Here is a 17,321-nt window from a genome sequence, read left to right as displayed (position 1 = left end):
AGTGTCAGACTCAATAGACTGTGGGCAGACCACATATTAACTTACCTCAAATTAACACTATCTCTGTTGTAATATATTTTTATTTATTTTGTTAAATATTTCCTACTTATTTGGGGGGGGCGGTGTTGCAAGGCTTTGGGGTTAAGTTACGTGTCCAAGATCACACAGCTAAGTGAGCTAAGTGTCTGAGTCTGGATTTGAACTCACTGTTCCACCTAGCTGCCCCACCTTTTAATCCGGTTCAGCTATAGTCAGTTATAATCCTTGTTTGACACCCCTTCAGGGAGCAATTATGAATACAAGAAATTCAAAGAAACATGGGAAGACTTGTATCTTTGGGTGCAGAATGAAATAAGCAGAGTTTTTTTTTAATTTCATAAATAGATTGTGAATCCCTTGAGGGTAGGAACTATGTTTTTAGTTCTTTCTATGTATTTCTATGTATTCCCAGAACATCTTGGGATAAGGCTTGTTGACTGAAAGATAATGACTACAATGTACATGGAAAGGTCGCTTAACTATAAGTTCTGAGTAAATTAAAAACTATTGATGATCCCAGAGAACAGATAATGAAAAATATTTCCATGACAGGCCAGGGACTGGCATGGCAGAATGTTGTATTTGTACCTTACTCTATAGGATCAGATATGATTATTGCTTTTGCTTAGCAATTCTTTTTTTTCCTTTATAAAAGAGAAGGATTCAGTTCTGAAAGGATGTTGTAGGGTAGGGAAAGGGCTTCAGGGGAAGGAGTTCCATAACAATTCTGATATTTTAAAAAAAAGTTATTTCCAAAGCTTAGAAATAACCAAGGTGAAGGAATGAATATAGTATGTTAATTTAAACTAATAATAATTAATCTAAAATAATAATCATAACTAGCATTTAAATAGTGCCTACTTTGTCCTAGACAGAGTGCTAAGTATTTCATTTGATCCTTACAACCCTGAAAGGTATTCGCATTTACATTTGAGGAAACTAAGGTAAACAAGTTAAGTCTCTTACCCAGAGTCACATAGCCAGTAAGTGTCAGAAGTTTCATTGGAAGAATGAAACTTCTTCCTGACTCTTGACCCAGGATTCTATCCACTGCCCCACTTAATGATCTTAAACCACTTGTCTTGAGGTGGCAAAGTCAGTTTTGTATACTACACTGAAATATATTATACCTTCCGTTGAGGTTCACTGAATGAGGGATGAATAAATAAATGAACATCATGCTATAGACTGTCTGGTGTTCTGCCCTGGGTTTCCCTTAGGATAATCCAAGACTGGTGTTTGGAACTTCCCAAGAAGTTAAATCACTACTAGCTTCCCTCCCATTTACTTTACCCCACCCTTACTACCAGACTGTCCAAGCTGAGAGATAACATGCTCCAGAACCCCCCACTGCCTAGACTGTCTGAGACAGAGCTAGCCCAAGACTAACCCAGACCTCCTGCAGTAGACTTTGGGGATCACCAAGGAATTTTATTTTATTCTAGTTACTGTTGAAACAGTACTTTAATGGGAACATAAACAGTGGGCCACTTTAATGCCCCCCAGGAGACAGAAGAAATGAAAGAGGAAAGGAAAGATAAACTCCTATCTTAGACTAAACATTGACCTCTATTGTGTAGAATTAACCAAATTAAGACAATTCAAAGGAAGAGAAGACATACAGTCCAGCATACTTTTTTTCATGTATATGCCTATATACCTTTTTGTATATTTGTGTATTATTTTTCACTGTTTTCCTAATATACATAAAAACTCCAATATATTTAGAAAATTATTTATTTCCTACTACAATTCAGCCTCAAAGGTCACAGCATGTCTCAAGATTTGTTTTCAGTTGTGAGGGTAGGAAGCATATAGAAAAATTTTCATCATATTACTTGTCCTTTTGACAAAACTTTATGTGCTCATTTACAAAATGCACATATAAATGTGTGTGTTAGAGGTTGATTTATTAGAAAGCACATTAGGAGGCATAGGATCAATTCTGAGGTTATTGACTTTTCCTCTAAATATGTAATTACAAGTTTGCTACATTTACCTGGTGTGCTTTTAATTATATCTTGGCCAACGTGATGTCCATGGGGACAAATCTTCAACTTTATAAGCAAAGTTAATAGGGAAATGAGACCTTGCATGCAACCTTTTAATCCACATGTGAAGGGATACCAGTGTAATAATAATTGTTGAATTTTTAATAACAATAATTGGATTCAAATCTCACCCCTGCTTTATAGTAACCATGAGAACTTGGACAACAACTCATTTAACCTCTCTAGGCCTCAGTTTTCTCATCTGAAAATTGAAAAAATCTATGGTTGCATGAATTTACCACTATGTCTCTGAATTTGACTCATCAGCACATCTTACTTTCAAATAAGAGATGAAGAGAATTTTTATTAGGGGAAAAAAACCTGCCCCTTTATTTAATAGACAGACACATAATCTTTTCAATCCAAGTTGTGCTCTGGACATTTGGGAGTTCCTGATATGTACTGACAGTACTGACCTAGAATACTCTATGTGATGGGAAGGAAATTCTCAGGATTGATTCAGTAGCCAAAAAAAAAAATGACCTCCTGTGATTTGACAGTGGTTGCATCTGGAAGATTTTATTTTCCAGATGCTTTTGTATATGTTTAGTGTATTTTTTCCAATCACATGAATATTACTAAGGGGGAAAAAAAGGTAGTTGGCATAGTATTGAAGCAAAAATCAAGCAGGTCAGTAATAGTTTTTGGAGTGAGAGTATTTACCCTGATTTATTTACTAGCTGAGATCTTTCATGAGCTGCATTTGTTTTGCCATAAAGTTTGTGGATAGGGTCTTCATGCAGCTTTCTCATTTCAGTCATTGGGGTTTTTTTGCAGCTCTTTTCTGAAGTTGTCCTTTGCACTCATAGGCTAGTCCTTCCTTTCTGTTTTCTGATAATTGCTTCTAACCTATGAATTGGGATTGAAAAATGGGATTAGATAATTCTTTTTTCCACTTAGATCCCCCTTGAAACATTATTGAGCCTTGACTGTTAGGAAAAGCAGACTGGCATCCATATTAGTCTAAGCTAGAGAAAAACTCAAGTCTTGGAATAGCAAGAGGACTTCAGGCTGACAGTTTGGGAAGGCATGCTCACAACCAGCTCACACTGTGTGCCCCCCATTATGATTTAACCTTTCCTTTAACAATCACTAATGCCCAAACAAATGCAATTGGCAGAAGTTTTATGAGAAGAAAACTCATTCATCTTCTGTTCCACACCCCCTGCTAATAATGGTTCTGGCTCCCATATTCATTCCCTACTGCCTTGTTTCTCTGTTAATATTACCAACATATTCTTTCAGCTAGCAAGCTTGGAATTCTTTTGATTATTTCCTCATATTCATATTCTTTTATTCAATTTATCACCAAATTCTCATGCTATTAAAAATGTATCAATTCAACTACCCTTTCTACTCTCCTTCCCATTGTCACCATCTTAATCCATGTCCTCATCATCTCATGACTAGATGTAGGTGTAACCAAAAGTCCTCTTGCCTTTAATTCTGCCTCAAGCTATGCATCATTCATTGCTATATTAATCTCCCTAAAATACTATATTATTTTCTCATACCTCACAAAGTTGATTTCCCCAGGGGTTGAAAGTTTTTTCTTCCCCAGCCACAACAAACCAAAACAGTAAACTAAGGTGGAAATAAAGTTTCAGTCTACACCAATAGAATACCTACCACCATGTGGAAATAATAGATTGAAATATCTTCCTGTTTTTAAGGACCAAAAATAGATTTCCAATGAAGATGACAGGATGAAAGATTTTAAGATGTCCAGGCTTCCCATATTTTCCCAAGGTGGAAAAAAGACTAGCTATATTAAAGAAAAGGAAAAAAGCAATAATGACCAAAAACTATGCAAGGTAATTAACATTTGATTAAAAAAAGATAAAAAGAAAAAATAAAGAGGGAGGAAGGAAGAAAGAAAAAAGTTAGCAGAGTGCCAGTACAAATTTTAAAAACAGACAAAACTAAAAGGCTAATTAAGACAGTTAAAGTAACTAGAAATCATAAAGATGGAGAAATAAACAATATGAGATATCCGAAGAGATAGTGTTAAATGGATAGATGACAAGGAAAATAAGAATTAACACTTGTAAAGAAAAATCATAAGAAGAAGAATTGAATGGGGCAGCTAGGTGGCACAGTGGATAAAGCACCGGCCTTGGAGTCAGGAGTACCTGAGTTCAAATCCGGCCTCAGACACTTAATAATGACCTAGCTGTGTGGCCTTGGGAAAGCTACTTAACCCCTTTGCCTTGCAAAAAACCTAAAAATAAAAAAATTTTTAAATTTTAAAAAAGAAGAATTGATAAAAATTACATCATTAGGAGATCTAAGACTGCAATTACAATAGACTTAAAAAGATGAGGAAGAAATATATATACATATATATGTATATATATTTTGCTGATCACCATAAAAATTTTGATAAAATAGAAGCAACTAGTGGTAGGCCATAACTGTCAGAAAAACTGAATAACATTGACCAAAACAGAATACAAGTGACTGATGTGTAAGATAGGTCAAAATGAATCAATATCAAAAAAAAAATCAGCTCTGTAGTTAAGAACCCATTTAAGAGCCTTGCTGGAATTTTCCAAAGCAAGTGACAAAATATAATTAACACAACCCTGATACAGACACTCTTAAATTTAACTTTCAAGGATACATGATTAAACTTAACAATATAGTGACAAGAAAGGAATCCCGCAAACTGCAAGAAGGAAGATAAATTTGACCAAAGAGTATCAATAAAGATCATAGATTTCTCCAAGGACCAAGGAATGAATGAAGAAATTAAATATAGCATATACAATTTTAAAAGTATGTACGGCATTGTGAAGCAAGAATTATCTATCCAGGAAACCTATATATATATTCTATTTGAAGGCAAAAAAAGGATTTGGAAGAGTTTCCACAATGACATTTATTTCAAAGCAGTCAGGTCATCATACAGAAAAAAATAAATATTTAAAACAACTTGCATTTTTCAGTGAAGATAAGCCAGTTTATTTCTATTCAAGCAATTTCAAGTACCAAGGTGTATGTACAAGTATATTTTTTAGGGGGGTTTTTTTGCAAGGCAATGGGGTTAAGTGACTTGCCCAAGATCACACAGCTAGGTCATTAAGTGTCTGAGGCCGGATTTGAACTCAGGTACTCCTGACTCCAGGGCCAATGCTTTATCCACTATGCCACCTAGCCACCCCGATTATGTTTTATTTTGTTGAATATCTATGTCGCAATATTAAATCCATAACCAATTCAAATTTTGGAGTTGGGTGAATTTGAAAATTAGAGAGGCCTTATAGCAAAATATGATAATTGGTTTTTATATTGCTTATTAATATCTGCCTTAAATGTTTGATAGGCCCAGTAGTATGGTAGAAATAGTGCTGACTCCAAAGTCCAAGAACCTGGATTCAAATCTCTCCCTATGATTCTTACTGCCTTAGGCAAATCATAACCTTCCTAGGCCTCCAGTCCTTCAACCCTAAAGCAAAGGACTTGGGCTAGACTGCATCTAAGTCTCCTTTTGGATCTAAGTCACTATTATAAGTTTCTGATAATCAATAAATAAACATTTTATTAAGGGCCTAATGTGCTAAGCACTGGAGATACAAAAAGAGGCAAAAGATGTCTCTGCCTTCAAGGAGATCACAATCTAAGAAAGTCTACAAAAGTTCCCTATTGTCTACTATATTAGATGCAAAATCTTTTGCCTGATTTTTAAGGGCTCTTAAAGATCTGATTTCACCCTATCTAATTTTATATACAATTTCTCCCTAACATATATACTACAATTCATTTTTCCCATCTTCCGTATTACAATCAAGGATACTACAGTCATCCCAATTCTTTAGGCTCACAACCTTGAAGTCATCTTTAATTTAAATTCACCCACATAGCCAATCTCATTGTTGAAATTGTCTTTTATATGTCCCTTTCTCTCTAGTCATCCAGCACCACTAAGACTGTGGCAGTAGTCTGCTGGTTGTCCTCCTGCATTAAGTCACTCTGCACTCTTGCCTCTCCTCTACTTAGTTGCCTTCCTAGAGTGAAGGTCTGACCATGTCATTCACATCCCCCTAAATCTTAATAATCTGCAGCAACTCCCTACTTAAATCTTCTGCTTAGCTTTTAAAACCCTTTGTAATCTGTCTTCTTCCTACCTTTCCAGTCTCCTTACACTTGACTCTTCTATATACTCTATCATCCAGTGACATGGACCTTCCTTACATAAGACATTACTACTTTACTCACTCTCTTCTGAACCAGCCCTTTGTTCTGCCTCATCTCTGCCTCTTGGCTCCCTGGCTTCTATCAACTCCGCTTAACTCTGCCTTCTAGCTGCTGATGCCTTTTCTCTAAGGGTGCCTCTCATTTATACAATATTGATCTCATGTATACATAGTTATTTACTGTTGTTTCCTTCATTAGTTTGTAAACTCCTTGAGGGCAAAGACTATGTGTTGATGTTCTCAGATGCCTAGCTCTTAGCACAGTGTCATTTCTTAGTAAAACTTTAATACATGCTAGCTGATTGCGTTTAGTAGATTTTTTCACTCAAAATTTTTCATTCATTGTTTTTCTGGTTTACTTCTACCTTTGTCAATTTGCTTGAAATGTTTTCTCTTCTCCCATCCAATTCTTCAAGGCCCAACTCATATCCCTCTTCCTACATGCAGTCTCCCCTAGCTATTCAAATAAATAGCATGTGTTTTCTTTGTTGTATCTAAACCATTATCATACAATTTGACATTAGATTGTTTTGTTTGCTCAATATATGATAGTATTGTCCTAGGGGAAAGCACTATATTCTATATTTCTTTTGTAACTAAAACACATGAAAGGCATTTAACTATTACCAGTAGATTGATATATCTTTTAGTACCATAGTCTATACAAATCTAAATCAGATAAGTACATACCACTTAACATTATGTTAGTGAAGGGGAAATAATTTCTTGGGGAAATAATTTCTTAAGGAAAAGAGAAGGCCATTTTCATCTCATCCTAAGAAGTAACTTTCTAATGTATACTGGTAGGGAATGCTAGAAAAAGTAAAAAAAAAAAAAAAAAAAACAAGATGACTATGATTTTTATTTGGGTGATAGTATTATTTATTTTTTTAAAGAAAGATTTTATTTATTTTGAATTTTACAATTTTTCCCCCTAATCTTGCTTCCCTCCTCCCCACCTCCCACAGAAGGCAGTCTGTTAGTCTTTACATTGTTTCCATGGTATACAGTGATCTAAGTTCAATGTGATGAGAAAGAAATTATATCCTTAAGGAAGAAAAATAAAGTATAAGAGATAGTAAAGTTACATAATAAGATAACTTTTTTTAAAAAAATTAAAGATAATAGTCTTTGGTCTTTGTTCAAACTCCACAATTCTTTCTCTGGATACAGATGGTATTCTCCATCGCAGATACCCCAAAATTGTGCCTGATCTTTGCACTGATGAAATGAGCAAGTCCATCAAGATTGAGCATCACCCCCATGTTGCTATTAGGGTGTACAATGTTATTGTGGTTCTGTTCATCTCGCTCAGCATCAGTTCATCCAAATCCTTCCAGGCTTCTCTGAATTCCCATCCCTCCTGGTTTCTAATAGAACAATAGTGTTCCATGACATACATATACCACAGTTTGCTAAGCCATTCCCCAATTGAAGGACATTTACTTGATTTCCAATTCTTTGCCACCACAAACAGGGCTGCTATGAATATTTTTGTACAAGTGATGTTTTTACCCTTTTTCATCATCTCTTCAGGTTATAGACCCAGTAGTGGTATTGCTGGATGAAAGGATATGCACATTTTTGTTGCTCTTTGGGCATAATTCCAAATTGCTCTTCAGAAAGGTTGGATGAGTTCACAGCTCCACCAGCAATGCATTAGTGTCCCAGATTTCCCACATGATTGTCCTTTCTGGTCAGTCAGTCTGAGAGGTGTGAGGTGTACCTCAGAGATGCTTTAATTTGCATTTCTCTAATAAGTAGTGATTTAGAGAAATTTTTCATTTGACTATGGATTGCTTTGATTTCCTCAGCTGCATATCCTTTGACCATTGGTCAATTGGGGAATGGCTTGTTTTTTTAAAAAAAAATTGACTCAGTTCTCTGTGTATTTTAGAAATGCGTCCTTTGTCAGAAATACTAGTTGTAAAAATTGTTTCCCAATTTACTACATTTCTTTTGATCTTGGTTACAGTGGTTTTGTCTGTACAAAAGCTTTTTAATTTAATGTAATCAAAATTGTCTAGTTTGTTTTTAGTGATGTTCTCCATCTCTTCCTTGGTCATAAACTGCTTCCCTTTCCATAGATCTGACAGGTAAACTATTCCTTGATTTCCTAATTTGTTTATAATAGTGTTTTTTTATGTCTAAATTCTGTATCCATTTTGATCTTACTTTGGTATAGGGTGTGAGGTATTGGTCTAATCCAAGTTTCTGCCATACTGACTTCCAATTTTCCCAACAGTTATTATCAAAGAGAGAGTTTTTATCCCAATAGCTGGACTCTTTGAGTTTATCAAACAGCAGATTGCTATAATCATTTCCTGCTATTGTACCTAGTCTATTCTACTGATCTACCACTCTATTTCTTAGCCAGTACCAGACAGTTCTGATGACTGATGTTTTATAATATAATTTTAGATCTGGTAGGGCTAAGCCACTGAAGGTATTATTTTAATTACACTACTTGGAATGATGAACTACCTAGGTGTCAAGAACCCAAGGAAAAGCTTTCTCTCCCCTTAATTTGTTTAAATAAATACTTTAGCAATGCTTATTTATATCAACTTCACTTCCCAATAATTGCCTCCACACATATATATCATAGAACTCAACCTTCTAACAAAGTGGTATTCCATTGCAAAAATCCCCTTTAACATTTGGAACCTCTAGAATTGCAACCCCAGGTTCAAGGCTCTTATGAAGCCACTTCTACCCTGAATTATAATGAGCCCCCAATAATGCATCTTTTTTCTTTAAATATCCAGAGAACACAAATCAGAATAAAGGCATTAAATGAAAAAGCACAGTAAAGAAAGGCAATATGGAGCATTTCACCACAGATATCTTGCCCATACTCTCCCACAAATATATACACTGGCAGTGGAATTGCAACAGAGATCTTGTGTTCCAGAAACAGAGTATCCATGTAGCCAGCCTACACTCATGAAGAAGCAACTGTTAAAAGCTAACCCACATCTTCTTGTGATGTTACCATCATGCTGCCACTTGATGAGGTGTTTTCCTCTGTGCATGTTGCTCTCAGCTGATCTCCTACTATTTCTAGACATATAGACTCAGCTACATCCTTCTCTCCTAGCTGCCTGTAGTCTTGGGTCAATGTTAAACTCACCTAGCAGGGTTTTCTAGATGTTGCTTCCTGCTGCCAGATTGTGGGCTTCATCAGTTCAGGATCAACTGTAGACTATCTCAGCTTCATTCTGTTAGCCTTGGAAGACAAATAGCTTTTTTAGCCAGAGCCAAACAAACTCATATAACAAAAGCCTGGCAGAATACTTCCTGGCTAAAATGGTCTTGTCTTTTCTATGTCTAAGAGATCCAATTATCTAGTGTAAGGTGAAACATTTTCTGGTTTAACATGTAAATTAAGAAGAGCCAAAATAAAGCATAAGCATATAAGACCAGGTTATTTTATTGATTCATGATTTCATCATGCATATCTGTAAGCTTTTATGCTATGTTTTGGCCAGAGAGAATCCTTGCTGTTTCCCCACAAGAGTAAATTTAGGGGCAGCTAGGTGGCGCAGTGGATAAAGCACCGGCCCTGGAGTCAGGAGTACCTGGATTCAAATCCGATCTCAGACAGTTCATAATTACCTAGCTGTGTGGCCTTGGGCAAGCCACTTAACCCCATTTGCCTTGCAAAAAAAAAAAAAACCTTAAAAAAAGAGTAAATTTAAGCAAAGCAAGATTACATATTTGGCATGTCTGAAAGTGTCCCATTCCATAGTCAACTATCTCTCTGCAGAGAGAAAAGGAAGGTTTGTTTCAATGTTGAGCCTCTAGAAACAAGATTAGCAGTTTCATTGATCAGAATTCTGTTTTCCTTATAAGTAGTTTTCTTTTACATTAGTGTGGCCATTGTGAAAATTGTTCTCTTGGTTCTACTCCTTTCACTCTGTATTAGTTCATATAAATCCTGGATTCAAATCTCTCCATGAGATTCTTATTGCCTTAGGCAAATCATAACCTTCATAGGCCTCAGATCCTTCAACCCTAAAGTAAAGGGCTTGGGCTAGATTGCATATGAGGCTCCTTCTAGATCTAAATGGGGTACAGTGAAACCTCAAAAGTTGTTTTAATTTGCATTTCTCTTATTCATGATTTGGGGTATATTCTCAAATGTTGGCTATTATTTTATATTAGTTATTCTGTTGAAAATATGTTTTCTCTCTTTACATGAGAAGAGAATATAGCCCTCAATATAAAGTATGTAATTGTAGAATTGTTCTGATGGGAGAACAATTTCTCTCTCTCTCTCTCTCTCTCTCTCTCTCTCTCTCTCTCTCTCTTTCACACACACACACACACACACACACACACACACAGTTACATAATGAGTCCATGAGTGATAATGAGAATGTAGATTCTAGAAACATAGATTTAGAGCTAAGAATTGATTGTCATTGATTATCATTTCCAACACCCTAATTTAAAACTTTGTTTATCTTATGACTTTGGTCCTTTGGAGTTTTCTGAACCTCAAATTATTCAATTTCTTTACTTGAGTCACTGAAATAAAAATCAGTTCCAATTCCTTCTCACACAGATCTTAATATAAAAGCTTTAGCAGTTCACCTTTGCTCTCCAGAAAATAAAAGCCTATATCTGTATCACAAGAACCTTTGCTACATGCTGAGACCTACAGTTCAAAGAAGGCCAAAAGTTCCTCTGAGCTCATATCCTGGGAGAGTGACTGGAAGAGGAAACAGTCATACCTCTTGGCTTACCTGATCTTTCCCAACTTCTCTTCATTCTAGGGACTTGCCTCTATTGATTAATTCCAATTTGTCCTGAATGTATTTTGTTTGTACATAATTATTTGCATGTTGTCTTCTCCATCAGATTGTGAGGTCCTTGACAACAAGGATTGTCTTTCTTTGCATTGCCAGTACTTAACACAGTTCCTGGAACAAATTACCCTTAATACGTGTTTATTTTTTTTTCTTCACTGATTTTCCCTCAAGGGAATGATCTGGGAAGAGGGCCCACTGAAGAATCTGTATCATAATTCTAACATCATTTCTCTCATTCAAGTTTATTGATTGTTTTTATTTTACTTTGGAAGTAAATTCCAATATTCTGCATTATTACTTTTTAATACTCATTTCAACAGGTCCAAGCTGGCTTCTAGTAGAGAGTTTTGTTGTTCATATTCACAAAACTAGTGCAATGGATGGTATATTCTCATGTTTCTAGATCCCTCTACCACCATGACTCTATTCTAAAACTGAAGCATTGAATTGTGGCTATTTCAGGAACCATGTACTTCACTCATTTATCCTCTCTAATCCTCATTATAGCCTGAATCAATCAGAAGAATAGCAAGATAGAGAAAATGAAGACAGTAGACAAGTTCTGCAGTTTGGTTAAGGCCTAGAAAACATGTATTTTGTCTATATAGCAAACACCAAGCACCATTGACACTATCCATAGCCTCAGCAAAAATAATTTGCAGGAGAGAGGGGAGAAAGGATTCAAACTTTCTCCTAGAATTCTAAATGCCTCCTCATGAGATCCTAAAATCTCCTGGGCCTCTGGAAAAGCATGAGGTTTTAAGGGAACATTTAACACTAAGGAAAAAATGGATCTAACACCCCATTAAGTAAAATGAAAAGTTATCCCTTGTTATGGTTATGCCATTAGTTGCCCAAACAGAACTCAAATCTAAACCTAAATTCCTAATTGTCCCTGGCCCTTTCTTATCTCTAGTGAAATATGTTGCCTTTATACAAACACATCAGCTTTTCACCTAGGAGACATTTCAAGAGCAGGTTACTCAAACAATAGCAATACCTCTCATGATTCTTTCTCTTATTGTCTGCAGCAGACATAGCAAAGAAAAAAAATGAGAATGACAAGCTGTTGGACTCTATGCTTTCTGTTTGAACTGGAACTAAAAGATTCATAGGCACCATAAGACACTATCCTGCCTTAGGAATCCTATTGTGCTTTGTCCTGCAGGGGATTTCCAAAGAAGGCTGGCAGAACTGCTAGGATAGCCTCTGATGAAGAGATTCAAGGCACAAAGGATGCTGTCATCCAAGACCTCGAAAGGAAGCTTCGCTTCAAAGAAGACCTCCTGAACAATGGACAGCCGGTACTTAATTATAAATGTGGGCCTTGGACTTCAAAGGGTCCCTTGGTTAGCTGCTTGGAAAATCTCTGCACATACTTTATTAAGCACATTTCTTAACATCCTTGGGGTTTAATTTTATCTTTTTCTTTAAATATTAGAGTTCTTGTTCTGAGTTTGGAATTGAGGGTCTAGGGGGAGAGGAGAATTCGAATGGCATTATTCTTTCTCTGCCCAGTCCTGGATGTACCCTTCTGAATCATTTGCCTCTTTGGATAATGATAAAGGGGTAAATAAAAGAGGCAAAAGAGGAACAATGGAGAGAGCAGGGATACAGGCAAACTGAGTGGAAGGCAGGAGAGAGTTCTGAAGTGGTTTGTATATACCCAGGATATGTGCTACAGTGAAGGCCTCTGAAACAAGAACCCCACTCATTCCTCCCCTATTTTCAATCCTACATGTACTTTCTATATGAAAGATCTATTCATTGATTTAAATTTCTTCTCCCCACCCCACAGACCATTCTAGTCAGTTGTGCCAGACCACAGCTACGTATTGACCCATGAATTAGAAAAAATGAAGCTAGTTTCTAAAAACAGAAGTCCCTAGCTATCTTATTAGTTTGCTGAGCAGCTGGGCCAAAAAACAGCTAGAGAAAAATGAACTCTGATCTTTATGCCACAGAAAGGTCGAATAAAGACATTCAGGGTCTTGTAAGAAAAGTACAAGATGTTTTCTCTGCTCCACTAGACACAAATATTTCCATCTCCTTGTTCATTACTGAGACTTCTCTTAGTAGATCCCAGTCCTCTAAGGCATTTGAGAAAATGGAACTCTAGAGAGTTCAGTTCCTTCCCAGGCAGAGGAAAAAAACCCTCTTGGGCTTTTGTCTGGACCATGAATCATTACCTGGTTTTTAAATGTAAGGAGAAAAAGGGTCCTTGGTATGACCTTGACTGGTCAGAACCATCTTTCAAAGTCCAAAAATATCACCATTCCAAACATATTTATTCCTAAGGATATTTATTATCAGGTCATTAGAACCATAACATGGCCAAGGTAGAGGAGAGATATTGAATGCCACTTTTAATTGGGAAGGCATTCTAATTTCTCTTCAGGAAGAAATAGCACACAAATGAAAATCTGATCATAATTTTTCTGCCTGCAGAAGATTTCCACAAAAGGAAAATATTGACTTCTTGAAATAAGTGCTTGCATGTGTAAATGTACATGATCTGGAAGCACTCCCTGGCTCTGTCAACTGAAAGCCCTTGAAATACTAAAACAAATACTTAATGTCAACTTCTTCAAGCTAGGTAAAGGCACCTTTCCAATTTTTTTTAAAACATTCCATATGGAATGTCTCTTGGTTGGAGCAAGTCCACAGGCTGTTTATATTTATTAATTAAGTTAAAAATGCATCCAAGTTTAGCAGTGAATGGCATTCATATGGTACCCTAAAATATTCATATTTGTTAACTTAAAACAAATGAATCAAGGTTTCCCTATATGGAAGAAGATATTCTCAAGTTAAAAAAAAATCTTCCCTAATATCACATGTTATTTTCTCACTTGTTTTTTCTTTCTTTCTTTCTTTCTTTCTTTCTTTCTTTCTTTCTTTCTTTCTTTCTTTTTTGACTTCTTTCTATAAGGAATTAATCTCCATGGGGCACAGTAATATTAGGAGCTAACATTTCTATAGAATTTTAAGGGTTTTTTGGCAAAGTACTTTACATATATTATCTCATCTAAGCCTCACCACTACACCACTATTATTATCCCTACTTTATAGATGAGAAACCTGAGGCTGGAGAGGTTTAAGTGAGCTACTTTAGGTCAAACAGCTAGTGAGTACTTGAATAGACTTTGAACTTAGTATTCTTGTCTCCAAACTTATTGACTACTTCAGTGACTCACTGATACAGGACACAAAATTTAAACTACAGCTGGTTTAGTCTCAAAGCCTATTCCTTAATGAGTAGATTTTAGATTGGTCTTAGTGGTCTTGCTGTGAGCTAATAATGACTACTTCAACTAGAAGTGGTGTAGCTATTTAGAAAAGGAGTTTTGTGTGATGTTAAGAGTGACTATGAAAGATAAGGCAATTAATTTATTCCATCTTTTTTCTAGAAACGAGAGATTTCATCTGAATACTGACACCCTCCATAATGAGCACCCTTCACTGCCCCTGCTAGCCCTTACCCTCTCCTTTACATTCATAAACCCACACATATACATAAAATACAAACACAGTTTATCTGAATTTGGAAACTGTTTAAACTTTGGGGCTGTTTCTAATTTAGCACATTCCCAGTTTCACTTCCTGGTTATAGCTGGGACTAGTACCAACCAATACTGGGAACATCACAAAAAAAGTTCTAGTTTTGTAAGTTTTCCCATCATGTTTCCTTAACCATAGTGCTTCCAATAAATTTTAGATCCGTGTTCAGGAATGTTTATATTTAGCTGGATTCAGACTTAGTAACAATTTGGGTAATAATGAGTAAAGGCATATTTCTGCATGAACAGTGTAGAACTCAATGGTGACCTTTTAAATTGACCTTCATAAAAGCATATTCTACGCTTCAGAGAGAAGAGTAGAACTCAGCAGCAACTCGATAATCCGGCAAATACTATACAGTAATAGACTGGCAATGTAGTTCTGATATATTCATTTATAGAGAATCATAGATAAAGAGTTAGAAAGGACTTTGGATTCCCTCTCATCTAACTTCCTCATTTTACACATTAAGAAACTAAAATGCACACAGGTTAAATGATTTGCCCAAAGTCACACAGGCAGTAGGCAATATCCAATTTGTGGTCTTTCTATTGTTCCAGATTGAAAAATATGACTGTTTTTTCTTTGCCCAGTGATCAACTAGCCACTCTGAGTTGATAACTGGCAAATGTTTTTTCAAAGTCTCCTGTCCACAGAGAGGAGTCTGTGTGATTATTCCATTCATGGTATACATATAGGTCACATCCCAAATACCAAAAACTATAGGGATCCCTTGAAATTCTTTCACATATAAAAGTCAAAAAGTAGTCGTCACCTCCATCACCTAGTCTAAATATTCCCTTAGAGTCCCAGCAGTGTTATGAGGTCATGTGAAAAATTGGGAGAAATAAATTTTACTGAAGAGCTATCTGCAATTACCTTCATGACACATACATCCCCATGTGTTTTCCAAGTAAATTTCTGCTTCATGGTTTATACCTTAAATGTGTTGTGTCCCACTGGGTGGCTCTCAAAATTAATGACCTCATCATTGAACATTGAGGGATTCCTTCAGGATCAGCAGGAAGGCAAAGGGAAGGACAGCTAGGCACCAAAGAGAAATTCAGAGCCTCTTCTCCTGCAGTTGAATGACAGAAGGAATGGGGGGGAGTTGTAGAAAGACGCCTTCAGGAAACAAGCATAATTTCTAATCTTGTTCCCTTTTCTATTTTCTCCATCTTGGCTGCCCCCTCTTTAGAGGCTGACCTATGAGGAAAGAATGGCTCGACGACTGCTAGGTGCTGACAGTGCCACCGTCTTTAATATCCATGAACCTGAAGAGGAACCTGCTACACAGGTGCTGTTTTTGGCTTTCTGAGAAAATAAAAAAAAATTTACTTTTTGGCTTTTTGGATCTGTTCTGTGGGAACTAGGAAAGACTCACAAAGTAGTGAAACCCTAACATTCCTTTAATAGTGAATGGAGATCATCACCTGCTCTTTCCTTATGCTCCCTCCTTTCTCACCACTCCATTTTTTCTCCTTTCAAATATCTTTCTATTTATTGTCTCCCTTCACTCAGTATTTTTCACAGAGAGGGAAGAACTGATATTTGTGAAATCCTATAGGCCAGGGGACCTTTTAGTGATGAGGCTTCAACTAATCCCTCAGTCAACAAACTAAGTGCTACTTGCCTGCCAGGCACTATGCTGGACACTGGGGATAAAGCAAAAGGAAAAAGCACACAAACGCATACACACACATACATACACACACACACCAGCCCTCAGGGAGATTATACTCTAATAAAAAATTCTCTTTAAGTAAGTCATCACAACTTCCTCAGTAAAAATTAGGGGAAACCACGTGAAATATATAATTTTTTTTTAAAAGATAAGAATTGGGGAAGTCTACTCAAGAGGTCTAAAGTGGTGTTTTAAGCTTTCCTCATTGAGAAAAAACACTTCTTAAACCCATTGAAATTACCAAATTATCTTTTAAATCTCGTCTTCTGCTATCTGGACTTTCCAGATGTTGTCTCAAGGCAGAAGAATGCCTTTTAACACAAGTTTAAAGGGCCAAGTCAACTATTCTTTGGGAGACCAAGTAAACTAACTATTCCTCATGGCCTACTTAGATAATAAGGAATGACGTCCAAAATTGAAAGTTTTTTTTTCTTGCGTTAAATATTAAACCCAACAATTCCATTTAAAGAAACCTCCAGAAATTGTGTTATTGTCCTACTCACTTATGCCACTAGTCTTCACCTTTTTTTTTTCTGCTATTACAGGAAATTGAGTCTCTTCATGCTTCTTCTGTAGTGAATTCTCAAGATGGTCAAAAGGTTAACATTTTCACCTTTCTTCTTTTTCTTCTTACCTTTCATTTTTCTAATGTCTTTGCTGTTTTTTCCTGCCCCTTCTCCTCTATGCAGTTAGCTGTCTTTCACAGCCACAAGTTAATCCTAAATGATATTACCAGTTTATATTTTAAACAACATTACTGCAACCCCTGACTTGCTGTCATTAAATTAGAAATTCTAATGTAATTCTATCCTCCTTCTGTCATCAAGTGATGCTTGGTACCCAATCTTACCTTCTTTTACATCTGTCCTGCCTTTTTTGTAAAAGGGTAATCACATTTTCTGTTGAAATTTGACTGAACCAAGAAGCTGACCAAATGTTTGTTTCAAGAGATTTATTATCTCTTTTTGTACTC

The 17,321-nt window shown here is 36.2% G+C and overlaps 1 protein-coding gene across 4 annotated transcripts in view; it reads left to right on the top strand.

Moving 5' to 3' along the window:
- The window catches only part of PALLD (palladin, cytoskeletal associated protein), a 498,686-nt gene that overhangs the window by 441,265 nt on the left and 40,100 nt on the right, over window positions 1–17,321 (top strand). For 3 of the 4 annotated variants that reach the window (XM_074228994.1, XM_074228997.1, XM_074228996.1), the window contains 3 exons: window positions 12,272–12,407; window positions 15,863–15,961; window positions 16,894–16,947. In XM_074228994.1, coding sequence (XP_074085095.1) covers window positions 12,272–12,407; window positions 15,863–15,961; window positions 16,894–16,947 — 289 coding nt within the window. The remainder of the gene's footprint in view (window positions 1–12,271; window positions 12,408–15,862; window positions 15,962–16,893; window positions 16,948–17,321) is intronic. The other variant, XM_074228995.1, reaches the window with a different exon arrangement.

Source organism: Macrotis lagotis, chromosome 3, assembly GCF_037893015.1.
Source record: "Macrotis lagotis isolate mMagLag1 chromosome 3, bilby.v1.9.chrom.fasta, whole genome shotgun sequence".
NCBI lineage: Eukaryota > Metazoa > Chordata > Mammalia > Peramelemorphia > Peramelidae > Macrotis > Macrotis lagotis.
The sequence above is the reverse complement of the archived record's forward strand: the minus strand, read 5'-3'. Positions and strand labels throughout refer to the sequence as shown.